At 35.3% G+C, this 22,433-nt stretch overlaps 1 protein-coding gene across 8 annotated transcripts in view; it reads left to right on the top strand.

Annotated features, from left to right (window-relative positions):
- The window catches only part of MAGI2 (membrane associated guanylate kinase, WW and PDZ domain containing 2), a 1,098,541-nt gene that overhangs the window by 650,831 nt on the left and 425,277 nt on the right, over positions 1–22,433 (top strand). For all 8 annotated transcript variants that reach the window (XM_084897036.1, XM_084897035.1, XM_084897034.1 and 5 more), the window contains one exon: positions 9,737–9,816. In XM_084897036.1, the coding sequence (XP_084753162.1) occupies positions 9,737–9,816 (80 nt within the window). The remainder of the gene's footprint in view (positions 1–9,736; positions 9,817–22,433) is intronic.

The raw sequence follows: 22,433 nt of genomic DNA, 5'->3' as shown, positions 1-22,433 counted from the left end.
ATCATTCTGTTTCTTGCTTACCATTTTTATGACTTGCCAAGAAAACTAAAATGCTAATCCTAAACTCCCTGGTGATATTTACCCAACCTAATATTTTTGTTTTTGGGGGGATTTTTTTTTTCTTCAAATTGAAAATTTTAATATACTTTATTAAAACTGTCAAGCTTTTCTTTTATCTTCTAGAAATAGAACAACTTTTTCTAAATGAACTACTAAGTGGAAGATCTTAGTACAAAATTAAATTGTTGTTCTGTATAAGATAAACACAACGTTCACTAGAAAGAATAAAAACAAGTATTATAGTAATTAAACAAGCATTCTTATTCCCTCAAAAGTTGCATAAGGCTCAAAAAGAAAAAAAATATATAAATTGAAGTTTTCAGTGCTGACAGTGGATAAAAATATGGGAACTCTGATTATTCAAGAAAAGTATTAAAATTGGATTCCTTTTTTCAACCTGGAGTGATTTGAGACTTAGATCTCCATAGGCAGAACTCAATTGTGAAATTGAAATGTTACCACATGCCAATATTTAATTCTCACGTGAAGGCGGAAACTTTGATACATGCAGTCAAGGGAATACATAATCAGGTAATTACTTAGTGCTCTGCTTGACTCCAATATGGATGAGAAATGCAGTGTTTTGGGAGAAATGAATTACTCTCATTCACCTTTTGACAAATCTTATAAGTTTTACAAAATTAAGAATATCTTACATTAGTTTTTTGCTATCTTCAATAACCCAAAGATATCTTTTATCAATTAATTAAAAAAGAGAAAGTGATACAGAACTTTGTAAATGTATGGAAGTATTTATATTTGAAAACATAATTTTTTTATTGGTAAGCATGGAGCCATTGTAGTCTAGAAGTCAAAATATAAACCCTAGATAGGAGGTCACACATTTATGTTCAGAACAAGGAGACTGATAATGTATTCATTTTTATTATGTGATATGAGGGAATTTTTCTCTGTAAAAGAAAACCAACATGGTAAGTCGATTGAAGAACAACTTCTTTTCTATGTTTCCAGTAAAGCAGTTATAAAAACTTTCCCTTTGGAGTTTTATGAATAAACTTTTTTTTAATGCTATGAGGTGTGGAGATTGTGGAGAAGGGGATTTTGGATGACAGACATTGTGCTAATGGTATATAGTAAATGATGAGACTTTGTCAGGACTTGGGATAATCTACCAAAATTATTCTGTTAATATCCTAGTCAATCATCTATTGTCAGAATGCAAAGACAAACATTTAGTTTTGATCTCAAAGTTATTATCAAATTGGGGTAGAAAGATGAATAGTTATAAAGTATTAATAAACAATTTCTGAATGTGTAATGCTATTCAGAGAAGGATATGCTTAGCATAGATTTAAGTCGTAAAAGGAGGCATCCTACATAGATAAGGTGCAATAATATATCCTGGAAAACTTGATAGTATGTAGAGAGGGCATATCACATATAAAAACTCTTATTACAAAGACCCAGTCGCTAGATAGATTACAAATAATGAGAAGTCCCCTAACCTTCCAGAAAAGTAGGTGTTAGTTGGTGAATCCTGTGAAACAATTGCTAAGTTTTCATTTAGCTAGATCATTGGTGTTTTTGAAAGACATGCAGAGAGTTTTGTTTGTTTGTTTATCTTCATTGTGTTGCTGCAGGGAAGGGTGAATGGGTATTAAAGCAGAAATAGGTTGAGTTGGAAACTTAAGACAAAAGAAAGAGACAATTTTATCTGCGGTAAGAAAGCTAGTGCTGGGGGAGAATGCAGAAGCCTGGAGCAAAGACTCAAGTGGATGAGATGGGAAGGTGACCAATGTAGGAGACAGGAGCAAATGGCAAGCTTGAAGAGGTTATTACACAGAATGGAGGCATCCACCACCCCACTCTTCATCCTAGACCAGTTTGAGCTTCTTCTCTCCTTCCTTCAAAAAGTTTGCATTGAATCTCAAGGATCAGTGTGATGGGCTCATGTACCACAGAGCAGGGATGGATCAGTGTCTCATTCCTCTGGTCCCTCATTTCTACACCATCACAACCTGCCCTGCAGCTTCCTTTCTCTCTGCCTGCATTTCATTCTGTTTCACTTTTCCCTGCGTGGTCTCTGGTTTTCTCCTGACCACTTTCACTCTTTGCTCTGAAATGCCCCTTCCCTTTCTAAATATATTTGACAAAATCGACATTTCAACCCACTTTCCTTGATCTGTGAGTACCTTTGCTATTGCTGTCACAATGAGTTATTTTGTGAGTAAAGTCTATACTATGATAGCTCCTTAGAACTATGTGGTAGAGCAAGACAGGGAGCTTGGTAAGGCAATAAGGACTTTCTGAGGGACTAAACCATGGTGTGTCCTAGAAACTTTTAAACAAATTCTTTTTGTAATGTAAAGGTTTGCAGCCCACACCCAACCCGCATTGTTCACTGGTTGATCATCAGCTTATGAACCAGGAGGTCACAGCTTGATTTCCTATGCCAGAGTATTGTGGGCTCAATCCTCAGTAAGGGGCATGCATGAGGCAGCCAATCAATGTGTCTCTCACATCTACATTTCACTCTTTCTCTCCCTCTCTCAGTTTCTCCCCCTTCCACTTTCTCTTACAAGAAAATCAATGGAAAAAAATATCCTTAGGTGAGGATTAACAACAAAATATTGGGTTTTGAATTAAGGTAACAAATAATTTCATTATTTTGTCTTCTACACAGCGTCTTAAAATAGTTATTGATTGACTCTGTATTGCAAAATAGTTTATATATCTGAGTACTTTATGAGTTATACATTTAGAAAATGAGAATTTTCTTTGTTATTCTCATTACTGAACACATGGACCAACATTTCCCATACTCTTCAGAACCTCTTCCTTTGATGAATGATAAAAGGGGATTCCTTTCATCTTTACAATGATATTTAATGGGAAAAAGTGAATATCTCAAAAAGTATTATTAAATAACAGAATTTTAACTTGTGAGTGAATACTCTCTTCCAAACACGCTTTAAAGAATTTATAATATTTTATACTTATCAATTTTCAAAAGACTTTCAAATACATAATATTATTTAAAACCAGTAGCTTTGTTAACTCATGATACCATTAATAATATCTTCTAAAATAGACAGTATGTATTAATTATAAATTTAAGTTAATAATAATAGTTACCACATATTGAGTGCCTGTTTTTTTGTTTGTTTGTTTTGTTTTTTCATACTGTGTTCAGGTAACCTTAACAGTAGGTAATATATTAAGCATTTGCATTGTACTCACTTAATTCTCACTCTAAGAAACAAACTTACAGAGGTGGCTTATTCCACCAAGAATACAACCAAGAATTGACAAAGCCAAGATTTATTTATTTAACATATATTTATAGCACACACACTATGTGCTAAGAACCATTTTAAATCCAGGAAACACAATGGTCAACAAAACAGACAAGACTGTTATCTTTCAAAGACCCTGCCTCCAGGGTCCTTGTTCTTAACCATTTGGCTGTGGTGCCTACTTTACATATTTTATATTATAGCCACCCTATAAGAATTTGATGAAACCCCACTCCAGAGATGAGATTCTGAGGCACCTTTGGACAAATTAACATTCCCAAATTCTCATAGTTCTCTCACCCCGCAAGGCCATTCCTATTATCCCATACTCCCTCCAATATGTAAACAAACATTAGCTGAAATAAAAGTGAACTTTTATATTACAATTGGTATCATTTTGTAAGTTTCTTGGCCAGAAATTCACTACTCAAGAGGCTAAATGTTCCATAAAGGAGAGCTGCCAGAGGGTTAATCTGGATTGACATGCTTTGGGAATCTCATTAAATTCCTTTTTTGTTTGCTTAGTTAGTGACATAAAAGAGATTGCTATCGGTTTGGCAGAAAACAAGGACAACAAGAACCTATTTGTTTACTACCACAATCCTGAATGGCAGTGAAGGCTATGTCATCTTAAATAACAGATTTTTTAAAGTAGACTTTGAAACAGAAATTCCATCTGTGAAAAATGCCATGGCAGTACATGGTTTTATAAATCTTCATCAGGGTTGAATTTCTAATTTTCTAAATTAGAAACACCATTAACCTGGTTCTTCTTATGTTACTATTTTTGTATCTTCTTAAGTTTTAAACAAATCACCAATTACCATTTTAAACAAATTTAAAGCTTTTGTTTATTAAATAAAAGTCAGATGTTTGGGAAACTTAATGGAGAAGAAAGAATACTTAGTTTTTTGTTTTTAAAATTATATAAAATATAGTCAATAACGTCTAAGTTATTGTTGGCCTTAAACAGATATGAGCACTACTGTTATAACCTTAATATTCACACACATCTTGAATTGTTCAATAGACTCTAAATACTTACCTGGACCTTGTTTACCTTGTTCAAAAGATTGTGCTTCATTCAGTCAAATATCAACTTCAATCTCTTATCATTATTCTGATATAGTATATCCCAGGATGAAAATACAATTCGCCCATCAATTAAAGATTGATATTTAGAATTGGCTTTTTAGAAGGATTTTTAAAATTCAACATATTTGTCATGTCTTACATTCAATGTGTTAAGTCTATTAATGTTTTTTAGAGAAAACAGGGCAAAGAAAAATGAGTGTATTTGATAGTAAAAGTTTCTTATTAATAAAATTACAACTGATGAAAGATCACTCAATATTTGTATAGTAGGGAAGAAATTGTTTGGATCTGGATAGCAATATAAAGGTAGGAAAGGAAAAAGGTAAAAAAATATATAAGAAAAGAGAAAGTAAAGGAGACATCTCAACATTAGGTTTGAATCGAGCACTCTTGAGGATCCACTTATGTATAACTAAGTCACTGTGAGCAATATGTACCATGACCGGAAAAACATAGGGTAAATCGAGGGAAAGCCTTATAATAATATGGTCGTTATTTAACAGGAAAAGAATAAAGGAAAGAGTAGATAACATAGGTATTTATACACCTTTGCTGGAAAGCTTCGGTTAACATTACCCAAGCCTATTCCCCTCAGATTGATGGGGGAAGGGACTGGACAAAGCAGGCACATGCTCAGTAAGGTCTGGGTGACATGCTTATCTGTCAATCACACCTGGGAACAGGTCAGTGGCCAGGACAAGGCGTTTGGGGAGGATTTAATATTTAAGCTCCTGAACAAAGGAGTCCCTCTCCCCCTTTCTGCTTGCTGCTGATTCCTGTGTCAAGGGGCACACTCCCCTGCATTCGCCCATGTGACTCTCAGCCATGTGGGGCCCACCCAATAGGTTGATGGGCTGAATCTAGGCCAATGCTACATCAGAGTCCATTCCACCATGGAACAGACACTCCGGACACTGGCCCTAACTTTGGCTCTGCTGCACCCCGGCTGCATCTTTGCAGGACTGGGTTAAGGGCAATGCGACTTTGCAACACAAGAAATTTAATTCCACTCCAATGGAAACCATTCACTGCCCCGTGCAAGTCTTAGAAAATTCATTTTCTCAAGATATCACAAGAGCCACTCCACTCCCACTAGTGTTGGGGAAATGAGACCCACTGATTTCTCTGGTAACAGCCTGACCATTACGAAAATTTTTAGTTTTAATCTTAATAATTACTGGACCATTTTGATAGCATTTATATTAACCTCATTGTTTAGTATAGCTTCTAAGACTAATATATAGTATGAAAGTATTTATATATTCAAGATTTTTCTGACATTATTCTAGAAAGATATTCAGATCTGAATGGAAAAAACTTGACTTGAGTAAAGAATTCATAAGGATAATTTTTTTTCAATGATATTATTGATATTTTCTCAATCACAATGTTTTTTCTCCCATCTCTATGCATATGCGATTTAATATAATACCTACTAAATACAGGCCATTTAACACACAGGAACTCCATTTAGTGATTACTGTCCTCAAATAGGACGTAAAGGTCTGCGTTTCTAAACCACTGGCAAAGGAACTGATTACCCTTAGAGGCGGTGAAATAAAGCACCTCAGTGTAAAAAGCAAAATGTTAGGTTTATTATGCCTCTGGTTTCAGATTATAAAAAGCTTTGGACGTGGGAATCACATATATCTGGGTTTAATGCTAATGTGAGGGCTAAGCCAATATTAATACCTTCCTTCCCACCTTCCACATTCTTCTGGCTAGGCTAATAAAGTAACAGAGACAGATTAATAGGAGAAAATAAAAGATTTAACACACATGCATGGGAATTCGCATCAGCATGACAATATTAAAGACAATAAGGCAACCGTGGGTATCTGAGACATTTCGGACAAAGGAAAATGTGGGGAAGGGGATATTATACTTCAGAAGTGAGAATGGGTGAAGAAGAGGGGAACATATGCAGGCGACTCTGAAACAGTGGCCACAGGTGGTACCTAGCTAAGGGGCACCTGCCAGAAGCCTTCTTGTTTACCAAACTTAATTCAAATTAGGCTAAGGAGACAGCCTAAGTCTCTCTTTCCTGAAACAGGTTTCTCTGTCTGGATCTCTGGGGCAGGAAAGGGGACAGGGTCAAAGGTTGTGAGTCTTGTTTCTTAATAAACAGCTTAAAGTCAACATCTCAAAAGGGCAGCTTCCTGGCAATGGAGCTTTGTTTCCCTTGCCTCGCTTGCTCTTTCCTGTTCACACACTCGCTGTGTACCCTTGGGCAAGTTGCCTGACTTCTCTTAGCCTTTGTTCCTCTATTTGCAAAATGGAGGTAAAGATCGGTAGCCACAATCACAATCAGGTGCTGCGTGCAGGGCCAGTGCAGCCCCTGACAAAGTGAGCCATCAGGACTTTCAGGACCCAGCGAGAATGACATCGCGATGGTGAGCCATGAGGTCAGTTGCTTGTCAGAAGTGAAGCATTTTCTATGTGACAAGGATGCTTCCTCAGAAAATAAGATGTTCTAATTAAACCTACTTCTCTTGTCTGTTTGGAAAGGTTAAACTTATAAAATATACCCAAATTTCTTATTTATTACAAGTCAGCTTATCACATGTCTGCAGGGACATTCTGATAGGAATTTAAACTAGAATTTCAGAGTTGAAAGAAATTTCACATCTTGTTTGTTCCAGTCCTCCAGATAGACTCAACCTAGACTTTAACATAAGGGAAAATTTTCGGGTAAACCATTTTAAAGGTTTTCACCCGGATTTTTTAATGTGACATTGATTGAACTTGAATAACTACTGACCTTAGTCCACTTGATCTCCTACTCCTCATGATCATCACATTAACTTTATCTATAAAAATAGAGTAGTATGTTATTATGATTTAAATTTTCTAGAAAATACTTGTTCAGTTCCACAGCTAGAAAAAAATAAAGGGTTTTTTTTTTTTAATGCAGCAAAGATATGTGCATTAAAAAATGTCTGTTAAAGAAACTAGTATTGAAATACAACTTTTTATAACATTAGTATCATGCCTTCCTGTCATTTGTGCTCCACACAACTTTGGTAGATAAAAAAACAACCACCATAAACAAACAAAAAAAACACCTGCTGTCCTACTTCTGACTCTATTCTACCAATAAAAGTGAAAGAAAAAACATCCTCAAATTTGAATAGAGGTAGTTTGCAGACTGTGAAACATTGCTCAATGGTCCCATTTTGTATACAGCTTTCTGCCCAATGTTTAATCTTATTTTCAAATGGAATTGTTGACATTAAAAATATATCATTTAAAGAAAGTGGGAAAACCACTAGGTTTTTTTTTTCCCAAATGCATTAAAAATGTCCCCTTGGTAAGATACAATGAAGAAACATGTAAATTGCAAGGTTGGTAAGAGCCACTATTGAAAAATACTGTGCCGTATCTTCATGTGATGTTTAAGACAATTACTAGAGGTACCTTCTACCCACATTTCTTTCAAAATCATTTCAGAGGATCAGCTAAAAATGCTGTTAACTCTAAGAGACTCAATCTGTCAAAATGTATTAAAGTGACATACCATTAATGCTAGTTCAACCTAAAAATTCATCCTGTAATGAAATGCTTTATATAAATTCAGGAAAGGTAGGAAATTCACAGTTCTCTTCTACCTGAGCCAGTCTGTGAGAGCCAAGATGGTGAGATACAGAAATGGTAATTTGACTCCCTGCAGTGACTTGGTAATGGTCCCTTAATACTTATTCACAGATGTGCTTGCTTTTGTGAACATGTCTTAGAGACCTAGAAATGACATTTCTCTGAAATGAAGGAAGGATTTGGAAGAAGGGGTGAGTAAAGAGAAGGGAAATATCTTTTCCTTGCCATTCTTCCAACATTTCTCCTGGTACAGAAAAACAAAGACATCATCAAACACACACACACACACACACACACACACACACACACACACGCACACATACATTTAACTTAGGCATGTCTATAAAAAGCATTTTTTTATTGACTTTTATTTTCAAAATGGGAGCATCAAACACTGAACCCAGTTCTACTCTCCTCATACTCTGGAAAGTCATAACCTCCATTCATGGGCATCAAGCCTTTCATTCAGAGGAAAAGACTGGATGATATTGACATGACTACAAATGAGGGCCAAAATGAAATTGATGTCATCATTATCATTTAGACTTTCATAAAATTGTGTTCAATTATCCTTATTATCTGGCTCTAATTTATGCCTCCAAAGTATTATCCACTCTTCCTTTTCCTGCTTCTGACGCTTCCTTGTGTAAACCTGGCACTCTTCCATACCTGTGACTTTGCTCATTCTCTTCTGGAGGCCCTCACAAATGTCACATCCTTGACAACTTGTCCATTGGTAGATGAGATCGCTTGAGACAGTAATATACAGTAAAGATTTTTAGCTCCAACGAGCAGTTTTGAGCCACTGGGCAGGACTGAAGTTGTAATGTGCAATAAGAATCATGTTGCCAATATGGAGATTTTATGGACTCATCCCCAAAGGTTCTTATTTGGTAGTTCTATAACAACCCAGAATTGCAGTGCTAATAAGTCCACCAGGTGATTCTATCACCAGGTGAGTCCAGGACCTCTTAGAGAAACACTGCTGCTCTCAGAACAACTTCCTTTGCTTTTTACATTTCTGGTAAGAGATATTCTAGAAAACATTTTCCAAAACAAAAATGCCATTAAAATTCTTGTTAAATCTCAGAAATCCCATTCCAGAAGTATTAGATTATAGACATGTTTATCCCCTATTCCCCTAGCTGGGTGGAAAGTATTTACATGGGAAGAAAGCTAAATATGGGTTAACGAAAGTGCTATTAATAATCGCTTTTTGAGAAAATGCAGGAATCCCAAGAACATGGTATAATTTGCATCACTTTTGTACTGCCTCTGCCAGCTCTATCGTTAAAGAGTAACAAAACAACTCCTTATGAAAAGAGCAGGTTTAAGATGGAAATAATTCTTTTTGCAAAACTCAGGAAACAGTACAAGAGCCTGTGAACTGCGCTCCCCCAACTGGAGAATCCCGTATTTGTAATAAATTCCTTTCGCTCTGGATGAGTTCTGCATTTTCAATGAGGTGAACTTGGCAACATTCTGGTTGATTTTAATAAAAATAGCTGCTTTGAGGACAGGGAGCTGAGGTTGCCAAATTTACAGCTGCCTTGCAAATTACTCTTACACCTCCTTCAGGGCTACTTAGAACCAGTAAGCAAATTAAGTGTATCGATTGCAATTTTGTTGGACTAACCCACCCCATCTCCCTCCCCCCTTTTTTTTTCTTAGGGAATAAACTTGATTCCTTTCAGTATGTGTCTGTTCAGAGTGATCTCTTTTCCTTTCAGCCATAACACAAAGACAACATCATGGCTGGATCCACGACTTGCGAAAAAGGCTAAACCTCCAGAAGAGTGCAAAGAAAATGGTAGGTTATTAAGTTTTTATGACGTTTCCACATTGCACGTCGAGAATGCTTGTGTTTCTTAAAAGAGGGTCTCGCCTAAAGAAGCAGTGAGCGAGTTGACACAGTTTTAAAGATGTAATATTAAATGCTCAGGGTGGAGAGAGAAGGAAGTCGGCATTTCAGCATTGCCATGTGGTTTCCTTTTTCTCTCTGAGAGGCTGTGCTGGGTCTCACATCTCTGTCATGTCTGTGGGTTGTTTGACTCCTGGCCTGACTTTCCACCACCTACTAAGGACTTTTTATTTGCAATTTGTCTCTCTGAGGGCGCTGATCTTTTCACTGGAATGAGATAGGATATGTAGAGAAACAGGATTGTGAAACGATAAGTAATATCTGATGTTTATGTTTTGAGACATAGAGTTCTGCTAATATTTAAGGAATCGCTGATATAGAGATCTACACATATGGCCACTTTCCTTTAATCAGACATTGAAATAAAATCATTAATTTCATGTATGTGCCTGGTTGTCCTTAGTCTTTCCCAATTCCCATTAAGTTGCTTAAAAATGGACTATTTTCATGTATGTGAAGAATTTTTTTAAAGCAATTTTGAGTATTAGATGAATGTAAACCTTGTTCCCAAATTAGGAAATTACACAAATGAGATCTGTTGCTGAAAATACTAATAATTTTTAAAATATACAGTGTATGTTAAAAGAGTATTTATATCTTATCTAAAATGATAAATAGCATGCTCTCCTTATGATTTATTATTTGCCTTTATCTGGTCAAAGCATTAGAGCCTTATTCAGAGGCATTTATCATTGACGAATTATTAAAAGTGATAAAAGTGTTGAGAGATATTTAAACGTTTTAGAAAATCTTTTAAAAGTCAACTTTTAAAAAAATAGTCTTTAATTCCCCAAATACTTCTGCTTTAATAGCAATTCTAGTTTTCTCAAAGAGTATCTAGAAAATATCATTTATTCCTATATTATAAAGGAACTGTTCACAAGCTAGTTATACTGAGTTAAATTTTAAAAAATGGGAGTATACAATTTATGCATACATACTTGAATGCATAAGTATCCAGTTTTTAAACACCATCTATGTATAATTGTGTGTGTGTAGCTATAGCTACTTGCCTTCTATATAATGGTACAACTGTATGTACTTAAATTCCATAAAGTTGTTATGTGGCCTGGATTTCTGAGCACAATTAGGTTACATCTCATTGATAATATAAAGACACATGTTTCAAATTGTGATTGGTTATAAATGAAAATGACCTGATCTATTATATCTCTGAGTTGCAATTTACTTGTGCTACAGATGTAAAACCTTAGTATATACTAATTAAAATAAATTTAATGATTTTACAGTTCGGTGACATATTGAACTTCTCAGCTGTCTTGTTCCTTTGAGTTGCTCTTTTCATTATAAAAGCCTATTAAAGTCAAATTTTAAAATCCTGGGAGAGATGTAGGCATAACATATTGCATAATTATAATATTTTAGTGTTATCAGTTTTTCACACATTTGCACTTGTCTGTCTTCTCAGGATGGTAAATGCCTAAAATATGATGCCAGTGTCTGTGAATCACATGTCATTGAGAAACAAGTTTCAGAACACAGTCTTATAGCTCATAATGATATGTAACTGGCCAATTGCTATTTGTTTTCATTTTCTACAAAATAACGAATTCCTAGATTTCATTCCTTTTATTAATGGAATGTTTTACAATAGAAACTAACATCTAGTTCCTGACAATGCTATTGTTCCAAATATATATTTTAAATTTTCTTGCCAAGAGAAGTGCTTTTAGGTAATACTGTTACTTCTGTTTTATTTTTCTTTTCTTGAAATAACATAGATTTAAGCTGCTTGCTCAACATGTTGGATATTAATAGATTGATGTTGAGCCTGCTAGTTCAGACAGGATTCTTTAGCCCCAACCGGTTTGGCTCAGTGGATAGAGTGTTAGCCTGGAGACTGAAAGGTCCCAGGTTTGATAACAGTCAAGGGTATGTACCTTGGTTGCAGGCGCATCCCCAGTGGGGGATGTGCAGGTGGCAGCTGATCAATATTTCTCTCTCATCGATGTTTCTATCTCTCTATCCTTCTTTCTTCCTCTCTGTAAAAAATCAATAAAATATATATATATTTTAAATATACAGGCTTCTTTATAAGTATCACAGTTCAATTCAGATCAAGCAAGTTAGTAGAATATTTTCCTGAACTCTGGAATCTGTGTAAAATGCATATTAAAATTTTATAGAGGCTCAAGGTAATAATATCTTTCTCCAGCAAAGATTTATCCATCCTGCTAAGGCAATGTCATGGAAGGCTAAGCATATCTCAATTCAATATGGAACTGAGCTGACATGAGATTGGGTTGAGTTCTGTTAAGACTCCATCTATCTCTGACTTTCCCCTGTTCTTGGGGTATTTGCCCACAAGGTTTAAGTAAAGGTCTGTTGCAGGTTGGCAGACATTTTTTGTAATGAGTCAGGTAGTAAATATATTAAGCTTACAGGTCATCCATTCTCTTTGCAACTATTCACTGTTGTGCAAAAGGGGCCAAAGTCAAAGTCAATTTATAAATAAAGGGCCTGGATGTATTCTGATAAACCTTTGTATATGGACACAAAATTTTGTGTTTCATTTACTTTTACATCACAAACATTTTTTCCCAACCATTTAAAAATGTTAAAGTATTATTAGCTGGTGGATCACACAAAAAATAATGGCAGGCTTGATTTGGTCATGTTTCTACTTTCAATTTTTTTAAGATAATTTTTTCATTTACCTTTCGATTTCTTCTTTGATCCATTGGTTTTTCAGGATTGTGTTACTTTCCACATATTTGTGAATTTTCTAGTTATCCTCCTCTTATTGATTTCTAGTTTTATTCATTGTAGTCAGCAAAGATATGGGACATGATTTCAGTATTTCCACATTATCTAAGATATCTAATACTTATCTTTGTGACTTAACCTACAATCTACTCAGGAGAATGGTCCATGTGCACTTGAGAAGAATGAGTATTCTGCCGCAAAGGACTGAATGTACTGTAGGTTATCTAAGTTCATTTGTTCTAAGCTTTAGAATACTTTTGAATCTAAAGTATAGTTCAAGTCCAATATTTTCTTATTGATATTCTGTCTGGGTGACCTATCTATTGTTGAAAGTATGGTATTGAAATCCCCTATTATTATTGTATTATTGTCTTTTTCTTCCTTTATGTCTATGAGTATTTGCTTAATATATTTATGTTCTTTGATGTTGGGTGCATATATATTGCAATTGTTGCATTCTCTTGATTAATCTACCTTTGAGTTAATGTAATGACCTTCTTGTCACTTGTTAAAGTTTTTCACTTCAAGTCTAATTTGTCTAAATGTAACTACCTCTTCTTTTCTTTTGGACTTTTTGAAATGGATATTTAAAATAAAGTCTTTTCTTTTTGTGGGCAGTGTCCACGTTTAGGTTTGGGATGTAGATTCTGGCCTATTTTGTAGCTGTCTTTCCAAATGCAATGCAATTTTCAGAGCCCTTCTAGTGCTGTTTTGGTCAGTTTATTTCTTCTTTCTTGGAAATTCCTGATAAATCTCTCCTGGTGCCACTTGCAAAGTGTGAAAAGTTCTTTTCTTGGTCCCACCACTAGTAGGAATGTGAACCCTGGATTTATGGGCTAGAAAAAAAATTTCCCTTGCCTATGTTCCTGCCCACCTGATGCTGGCAGGCGTAGGGCAAGAGGAGATGGATCACCTGCTTAGGATCCATTGATGCCACCACTCCAGGTTTATTAGGCCACCACTCCTGATGGAAGAGTTGTTGACGTTTCTGGTTTCCACTGATGTCACCACTGTAGGTGAAAGGGCTAGGTATGGGGACAGCAGGGGAGGGGGGGATAAGGTTGCCCATGTCCTTGCTAGGCTTCTTTTGTCCTGGTCCTTTGGCCAGAAAGAGTAGGCTTTCTCATTTGTTTGCTTGCTTCTTTGTTTGTATATACCCTTTGGTGTTCCAAGCAGAAGGCCTCCCTAGGACCCAGTCTGAGATATATAAGAGATAAAAAGAAAACTCTTAGAAGTCATTCTTCAAATCATGAGGTCTGTAGCCAATCTACTTCTTTCCATCTTTCCAGTCTTTTTGGTTATCTGTTGAATTATCTCCAGGGTATTTAAAGGGGAGAAATAGGGAAAAGTAAGTTTACACTATCTTTTCTAGGGCCACATGTCTAAACATGACTTCTGATACTAAATGATTATATTACTTTAATGCTAAAGAGTATTTTCTCCTCCACTCTCTCTGTTAAATCTACCAACACTCTGTGAAGTAGGTAGAAATTTTTCAGATAATGATGCTATAAGTCCAAAACTTTAAGGGCCTTGTTTAACAAGTATAAGTACAAAACAAGGCTTGAATCCAGGCAAAATGGGTTTAAGATGGATCTCAATGTTATGACATTGTGCAATCTGACAAGATGCTTTAGCTGGAGACATTAAGCCTTAAAATGTTTTTAAAATGATGAAAAAAAAATATTTTTATTTTAAAATTTTGTATTTAAAATAAAATGGAACTTTAAAAATATATTCTCAATATTTTTCCTAGGCCATCCTACCTGTAAATAGACCAATCAATATAATTTTATGGTCAAAACAATTTAAGTGGCATATTATTTATGTTTCTAAATTAACAGAATGAATTTAGCTCTGAAAGATATTTTTTAAAATGTGTATTGATTAAAATTCTGTGTTCCTCACTTTTAAAAATCAAACAAGCCTCTGTTCTTTTACATGCCTTCACAACTTCTAAAAGTGTTCACTACAGTTCACATAATGTTGGCACAATTTCCCTAAGAGCAAACTGTAGGTCTCTGTCAATCATACTGTGAAGCCCAGCATTATGTATCCCTCAGTGGTTAGACCTGTTCACCAGTGCAGAAAGCAAAACAGTAAGGTGAGGCATTGCTCTAAATATTACAGACAAGTTCTTTAGAAGTGGTAAAAACATATCCATATCATCAACCCTAAGCCAAGTAATTGAACATTAACTATGGCTTGCGCTTGAACAAAAATACATTTAAAAAACCTGTTGTTGAGGTGAGATGATTTGACATCCCTCTTGGTACATGAAATTTTAGGGTTTCCTATATACTATGCATCACAAAACGGTACTTTCCAAAGCTGATGATTATTTAAAAAGAAAATGTTGTATGACATAATGTATGATTATGGCCTAACCACCAAGTATTTCAAAGTGTCTGAGATATATATGTATAGTTAATATGCAAAGTGCCCTGGGGAGTTTGACCAGGAGTTCTTTCACTCTCTATAATGTACGCTGACCACCAGGGGGGGGGGGGGGTGCAGAATAAAGGAAGGTCCTGGTTGGCAGCTGAGAAAGAGAGGCCCCAGACAGCATCTGGAAGACCATCCCAACCCTGATTGCTATCCAGGCAGCCTAGGGACCCTACCTGTGCACAAAATTTTGTGCATTGAGTCTCAAATATATATATAATACATATATATTCAATGAGGCCATTCACATTTATAGTTATTGGCCTATCAATGTCACTATTAAAAACCCATATCTCAAGGAATTATATTTACTAGAGCTCAAGATTTTAAATTTTTTGTGTGTGGAACCACCAGATAAAAAGAGGCAAACATTTGACATCTTGATACTAAAATATGTAAAGAACTAAAATAGATTTAAAATCACCACTTTGAATCAGCATATCAAAATCAATGTGACAACTTATTAATTGTTATTTATTCTTGAACTTATTATTGGTGATGATAAGTCAGTATCAGTTTTGATGCTGATATTAGTATCAGTTTTTTACCTTTAAGACAAAATCTTGACATTTCATATTGGCTTCCCAATATTTGTTTTCATTTAATAAAAGGTCTTAGGTCTTCATTTCCAAGTTATCTTTTCAGTATTAAGGATCTACCAAAAAGTGGCCTTTTCCCTCTTATTCTAGTGTGTGTAATTCTTATACATCATAAGCCACTTCACTCCTTTTAAGATAGATTATCTGCCTGAAAACAAAGCAAGTTGATCCACTTGCCCATGTGACAAATATTTATTGGCTAACCTTCCTGCTAGTAGAATTGAGCTATGACCCTTGAAAAATGCAAATAAATGCAACACCTAAACCCATTCTTCAAAGAGATGTATAGTTGAGAAGACAAAATACTAACCTCTCCAAGCTGAGGAAAGTTTAAAAGGGTGTGAGGAACATCTATCACACAAGAGGAAAATAAAAGACAGCTGGTTGTGAATAGGAATGGTCAGGGAAGGCCAAATGAAAGATGTGGAAGTTGAGTGGGATTTCAAAGATGATTAGGTTTACAGCCATTCCTAATGTTCAGCCTCTGCTGAATTCCTTCCTTTGGCGACTTTTTCTTTTCCCTCTACTCCTTCTCCCTGATTGTTGCTCCCATTCCTAGGGCTTGACCTACCATATATATGCTGATGATTCTCAATTTTTCCTTTCAACTTTGATTTCCTTTCTGCCTTTGGTAATAAGCACAAATGCTATATGCACTTCAATTACTCTATTAGGTTTCATTTTATTCTGTGTATTTTTATTGCTTGTGTAATTTTAGATAGCTCCATCCCCTACTCCTACTCCAACCAGGTCTCTGTTATATTATCTTTCTTTTCAAGTCCTTTTTTAAAAAATACTTATGACACCTATCCTTTTACTAAACTGTTATTCATCCATGTGTACATATGTTCTTTTAATATTTAGTCCGTACTTTTCTCTGAAATTCTTAATGCAAGAAAATATTTCTTACACTTTGTTAAATCTATTTTTTTAAAGATGTCTCTTTCCAAGTGGCTGTGCCCTTTCACTAGGCACAATAATGGACTATCCAGCTACTCTTGCAATCCTTGCTTTCATATTCAATATAATTCCAGGGTTTGTATCATTGTGTTCAATATTCTGCATGATTTCTCTGTCACTACATTTGATTTCTTTTTCTTGGGAACACTGCCAGGTATTGTTACTGAGTTCTCTAAGCCACTCTGATTGCTAATGCTTCATTGCGGGGGTGGGGGGACGACACTCAGATTTAAGCATTCTTTTAGATTCCTTTAGACTAAAGTTAGTAAAGGTCCAAGTACCAAGTAGGTATATCAGAGAAACATGGATTTGATCTCCAAATGGTGAGATCTTCTGACAAAATTAAGACCCGAGAAAGGGAAAGATGAGCATATAACTTAAAGTAACATGATCACCTTGGACTTCATAGTATTGTTCATTAAAAAAAAAAAAAATCAGCACTAAGCAGTTTAAACAAGAATAGCAGGTATTCTCTCTTGAGTTTAGTACCCTATGTCTGTGTGAACACTTTAAGTTTCATAAATCAGGATTTTCTGAAAAAGAAAAAAAAAAAAAAAGCTCTTACATTTGTCTCTCCCCCTTAATTGGAAAAGCTACCATTAACTTCTTGTATAGATGGAAGATTATATGTCTTCATTAGTATCTGTATGGGTTAATGTTCCCCTAGTTTGTTCTTTTTTAAAATATGTTTTATTGATATTTTACAGAGAGGAAGGGAGAGGGATAGAGAGTCAGAAACATCGATGTGAGAGAAACATCGTTCAGTCGCCTTCCGCACCCCCCACACTGGGGATGTGCCTGCAACCAAAGTACATACCCTTGACCGGAATTGAACCTGGGGCCCTTGAGTCTGCAGGCCAACATTCCAGTCACTGAGCCAAACTGGTCAGGGCATGTTCCCTGATTTTATTTGTTCACTTGCATTCAGATTCCTCTGACAAAACTAATTGCTGTGTACAAGAATCTTGCGTCCATGGCTATGGAAGCTTGGTTGAGGCTTATTTAAAATTTATACACCTCGCTTTAAATTTTGAATCTGTGCTCCCTCTTGCTTTGTCTAATAATAGGGCCTGGCAATTTTCAATCACTGTTCTTATTTAATTAGAATTCTAGTACTTGGAGCTATATCACATTAGTTCATTTTCCAGTGTACTTTTAAAATTACCTTTTCCAACAGTCTGAAACTCTGCTTTGTGAGATTTCTTGAGAGCATAACAGAATGATTATTCCATTTCTTACGCTGATGTACTATCATACGGATTTTTAAAAAATCATCTTCACATAATTCACAATTTACCAGATGCCTGAAGCCATAAAAGCAATGATGCCTTTACAAAATGGGTTGGGAGAAAGCCTAATTTTAAGGTAAATAAATAGATACATGTGATAGTCTATTTTTTCTCCAGTTAGAATAGCATTCCTATTGGTTTATTCTCATAGTAATACCAGTATCCGAGATAATCTTTGTAAACTGGAAAGCATGTAAGTTGATGTTGCTGTCAAGGAGAAATAGGGTATGTAAATCAGTACATGCTCAGAAACTGTTCCTGGTGATGGGAGGGGCTGAGATGTTGATGAAAACCCAAAGCATTGAGTTTGAAGAGGTTGTAGCTATTTCATGACTATATTATTTTTTATGCATCTGATCAAACAACTCATTTAACAACTGCCCTCACTCCTTTTCTTCTTTCCTTCCACTTTTGGACTTTCATTTACTGGATCCTGACTGAGTTTTCTATTAATGAGTTTATTTGGAGTTAGGAAAATAGAAGAGGTACTGTGTTTAGATTCCCAAAAGGAAGTCATTATATCTATTTATTACACAAGAAATTAATGTAGCCTGCTCAGCATGGCTCAGTGGTTGAGCATCACGATTCAATTCCTGGTCACGGCACATGCCTGGGTTGCGGGCTCCATCCCTGATCAGGGGCAGGGTGCATGCAAGATATAGCCGATCAATAATTATCTCTCATCACTAATGTTTCTGTCTTTTCCTCTCCCTTCATCTCTGAAATCAATCCAAATATATTTTTTAAAGAAAGGAAGTGTCATAAGTGTATGTATATGTGTCTGTGTGTGTTTTATATCATTGGTCACAGTGAAATAATATCACATGGGTAATGCATCTGGGTTAAGTACAGGACACTTTTTTTTTTTACAAGATGGATTTTTGTGCTAAGTTTTAGAAAAGAAATGAAGAGGTATGTCGGCACAAAGAGGATAAACAAAACAAGTTATACACACAGTTTGACTTGAGGAAGATTATGGGAAGAAGAAAACAAATAGGTTTTTCTTACAAAAGCTGAGATTAAAGCAAATATAGTCATTTATAAGTATAAAAGTAGGTGAGCATAGTGAGATAAAAGGCAAAATTGTTATAAAGTTGTAGGTGATCAGAAGCAAGTACATATATGACATTTAAAAAGCCAATAGATAGGTCTCATTACCTTACATATAGTTACTTGAGGGGTAGCCAAGGGGACCAGATGGTAACAATCCAGAGACACTTCCATGAGTTCTTAAATGTTCTGAGGTTTCATGCTTCAGCTGCTTTTATGGATATTTGTTGTTCACAGAGCATATTTATTTTCTGAACTATTTTTACAGATGTCAACGTTTATCCTAATAAGCACTCTAGGAAATAGTAAAAAATAATATTCACACCAGGACCAAGGCCTCGAAAGGTACAATGATTTGACCAAATGAGTTGCTGGTAGATTGTAATTAGCATCCTTTCCTTGTGATTCCTCAGTTAGTGACCTTTCTGGACAACACACTGCCATAATACATGTGGCAGAGCCCAGGGGTAAATATCCCTCAAGAGTGTCTGGGAGCCGAAAACGGTTTGGCTCAGTGGTAGAGCATCGGCCTGTGGACTGAAAGGTCCCAGGTCCGATTCCGGTCAAGGGTATGTATCTTGGTGTGGGCACATCCCCAGTGAGGGGATGTGCAAGAGGCAGCTGATCGATGATTCTCTCTCATCGATGTTTCTAACTCTCTATCCCTCTCTCTTCCTCTCTGTAAAAAATCAATAAAATATATTTTAAAAAAGAGTGTCTGGGATTTATGTTGCTCACTACTTCCTCTTCTAGATGCTAAGCATCACTGCCATTGTAGCTTTCATAAGCAGAAACTGAGAACAAGAACAGCATATGTTTAGGATGATGCAATTTAGCATTGTTGTACACTTTGGGAATTCATTCTTAGAAAAATGCTTGAACACTCTCCCAACATTCCTTTGGGTTTATAACATCCCATTAAGTGGAATGGTAATGTGGTTACCATTTGTTAGCATCATTCAGCGCACATGGTACCTGCATTCTTAGAAATACAGTATTCCCTAAAGAATGGTAAAAGCTGTCTTAAACTTATTGAGTGCTTGCCTTGCTTTAAAGGCAATATTTAGTCCTTTCCCATAAAAAAAAAAAGTTTTTCTTCCTGTTAAAAATGGTGTTTCTTGACACTCCTTTACTGACATAAGTCAGACAGATGTAGTAAATTCTGTATTATCGGCTTCTTATTGGTCCTATAGTCCTTATTGTCTACATGTGTCTTATCTTGAAAGTTGATGTTGTGTATTCAAAGGATGTTTTAATGCTGAGTGTGGTATATGTCCATAAATTCATAGACAAATCTAGCAACAAAATAACTATTTTTTTACTAAGTGTAAACTAGCAATTTTAAGATATCATAAATTGAAGAACTAAATTTTTTCATGAAAGCAAAATCATTAGAGAAGCAAAAATGGTGATGCAATGTTGAAAAGAATAAAGAGATGGTGATTTTCAAGCCTAGCTATTGTAGTAATTTAATACTGCTCAGACAGCTTGGAGCCATGTGACTACCAAGAGGAAACGTAGGATAGTCAATAAGAATGTGGAATATTTCTGGAGCCACAATACTTGAGTTCAGACCCCTATTTTATTATTCACTGGCTCTGTGAACTTGAGCAATTTTTTGAACCTCTGGGTACCTTGGTTTTAGCATCCATAAATAAAATTAAAAATTAATCTTCTTCATAGGTTACTGTGAATATTGAATGAATTATTATTTTTAAAGTGCTTTGAACAGTTCCTGACGAATAATGAATACTACATAAGTAATTCCTCTTATTAGTAGCAGTATCATTTTATTTATAACCATCCTTCCTCAGACTTCAATATAGAGAAAATACTGTGAAATTTCCTGAAAATATATTTAGTCATAACTAAAACTCAGAGTTGATTTCAATACATTCCTGTTACCTATTTCATAGTTTCTTTTATGTTATTATTTTAATATAATAACTATTAAGTATTAATTAATATGTGTTAAGTGTTACATATGTTATCTCATTGATTCCCCATAACAGCCCAGTGTACACTTCACATCATTCTCCCCATTTTCAAGAGAAGGAAACTTGTGATCAGTTCTTCCAGTAGACTTAGGAAAGAAGAGTTAGACAATAGAATCTAGGCAAATGTAGTTTCATTTATGTCAGTGTTTTTAATTTCCACTCCATTTTAATTATTTTGAATGTAGCACTGAAATTGCACAATGTATTTTCTTTTACAAAAAGAACAACAGATGGTATCATCCTAAATGTGGTCTTCCTAATGCAATCAAGTTGATAAACATAATTCACCTTTTAAAAAATAATTTACTTCTGATGCAATGTAATAAGTCCTCTGGTTTACTTTAGACATGGGATGATTAAGAAGCAATATAAATTTTCAATTCTTAGATGAGTATAACATATGAGTTGCCTTATGAAATAATTTGAGTCAGCAACTAAAATTTACTGCTGCCACAAAACACAGAGAATCTGAATTTTCACAAAGAATTATTTAATAATGCTAGAACTTTACAAATAAACACTTGGTTGTTTAATTTTGCTAAGAATTGTTTCATTTTCCCTTATATGTTAAACTTTTTATATTTTAAGGCTCTTCTCAAAGATACATTAACATGCATCTTTGTTGATTTCATGGATCATGAGCTTGAGAGTAAAGCTGACTTTATTGTAAAGTCTTTTATCTCATGGAAATGACAGCTTTGTGAATCATTCATATCAACCCTACCTATCAGGCCCGTTGTGCCCAGTTAATAGATTGGGATTTTCTTTTTATAAAACTTTGTTCCTGTAAACATAAATTATTATTTTTCTATGTCTCTCTATGTTCTCTGAGAGCAGTAAGTTCAGTGGCTAGCCAAAATTGCTTCACCAGTCCATGTATATTTTATAAATTCCTAAAAGCAGTAAACTTATATTGTTTTTTGCTCATCACTAGCCTAAAAGACCAAAAGTGAGTTGTGAAAAAAAGGGAAAATTATGTTGATCAACTTTATTCCATTTAGAAGAAAAAATGCAGAGTCCTTTAAATATCTTTTTATGGCCAGTCATCCATAATCACTACTACCAAATAAAGGAGAAACAATGCACTAATGCATATCAATATATTTTAACCTATTTGTCTTTAAAGCCCCAGTTTCCTGTAAACCTAGTTCTCATTAAACCTAGTTTCTATTGTTTAATGTTCTAGATATAAATGGCAAGTCCTACAGTGGTAGTGTAAGAAGATATAAACTGTAGAATATAGCCGAAACCGGTTTGGCTCATTGGATAGAGCGTCGGCCTGTGGACTGAAAGGTCCTGGGTTCGATTCTGGTCAAGGGCATGTACTTGGTTGCAGGCACATCCCCAGTAGGGGGTGTGAAAGAGGCAGCTGATAGATCAGTGTTTTTCAACCTTTTTTGGGCAAAGGCACACTTGTTTCATGAAAAAAATCACGAGGC

Source organism: Pipistrellus hanaki, assembly GCF_964339955.1.
Source record: "Pipistrellus hanaki genome assembly, chromosome: 10".
Classification (NCBI taxonomy): Eukaryota; Metazoa; Chordata; class Mammalia; order Chiroptera; family Vespertilionidae; genus Pipistrellus; species Pipistrellus hanaki.
Note: the sequence above shows the minus strand (reverse complement) of the source record. Positions and strands in the feature narration are given on the sequence as shown.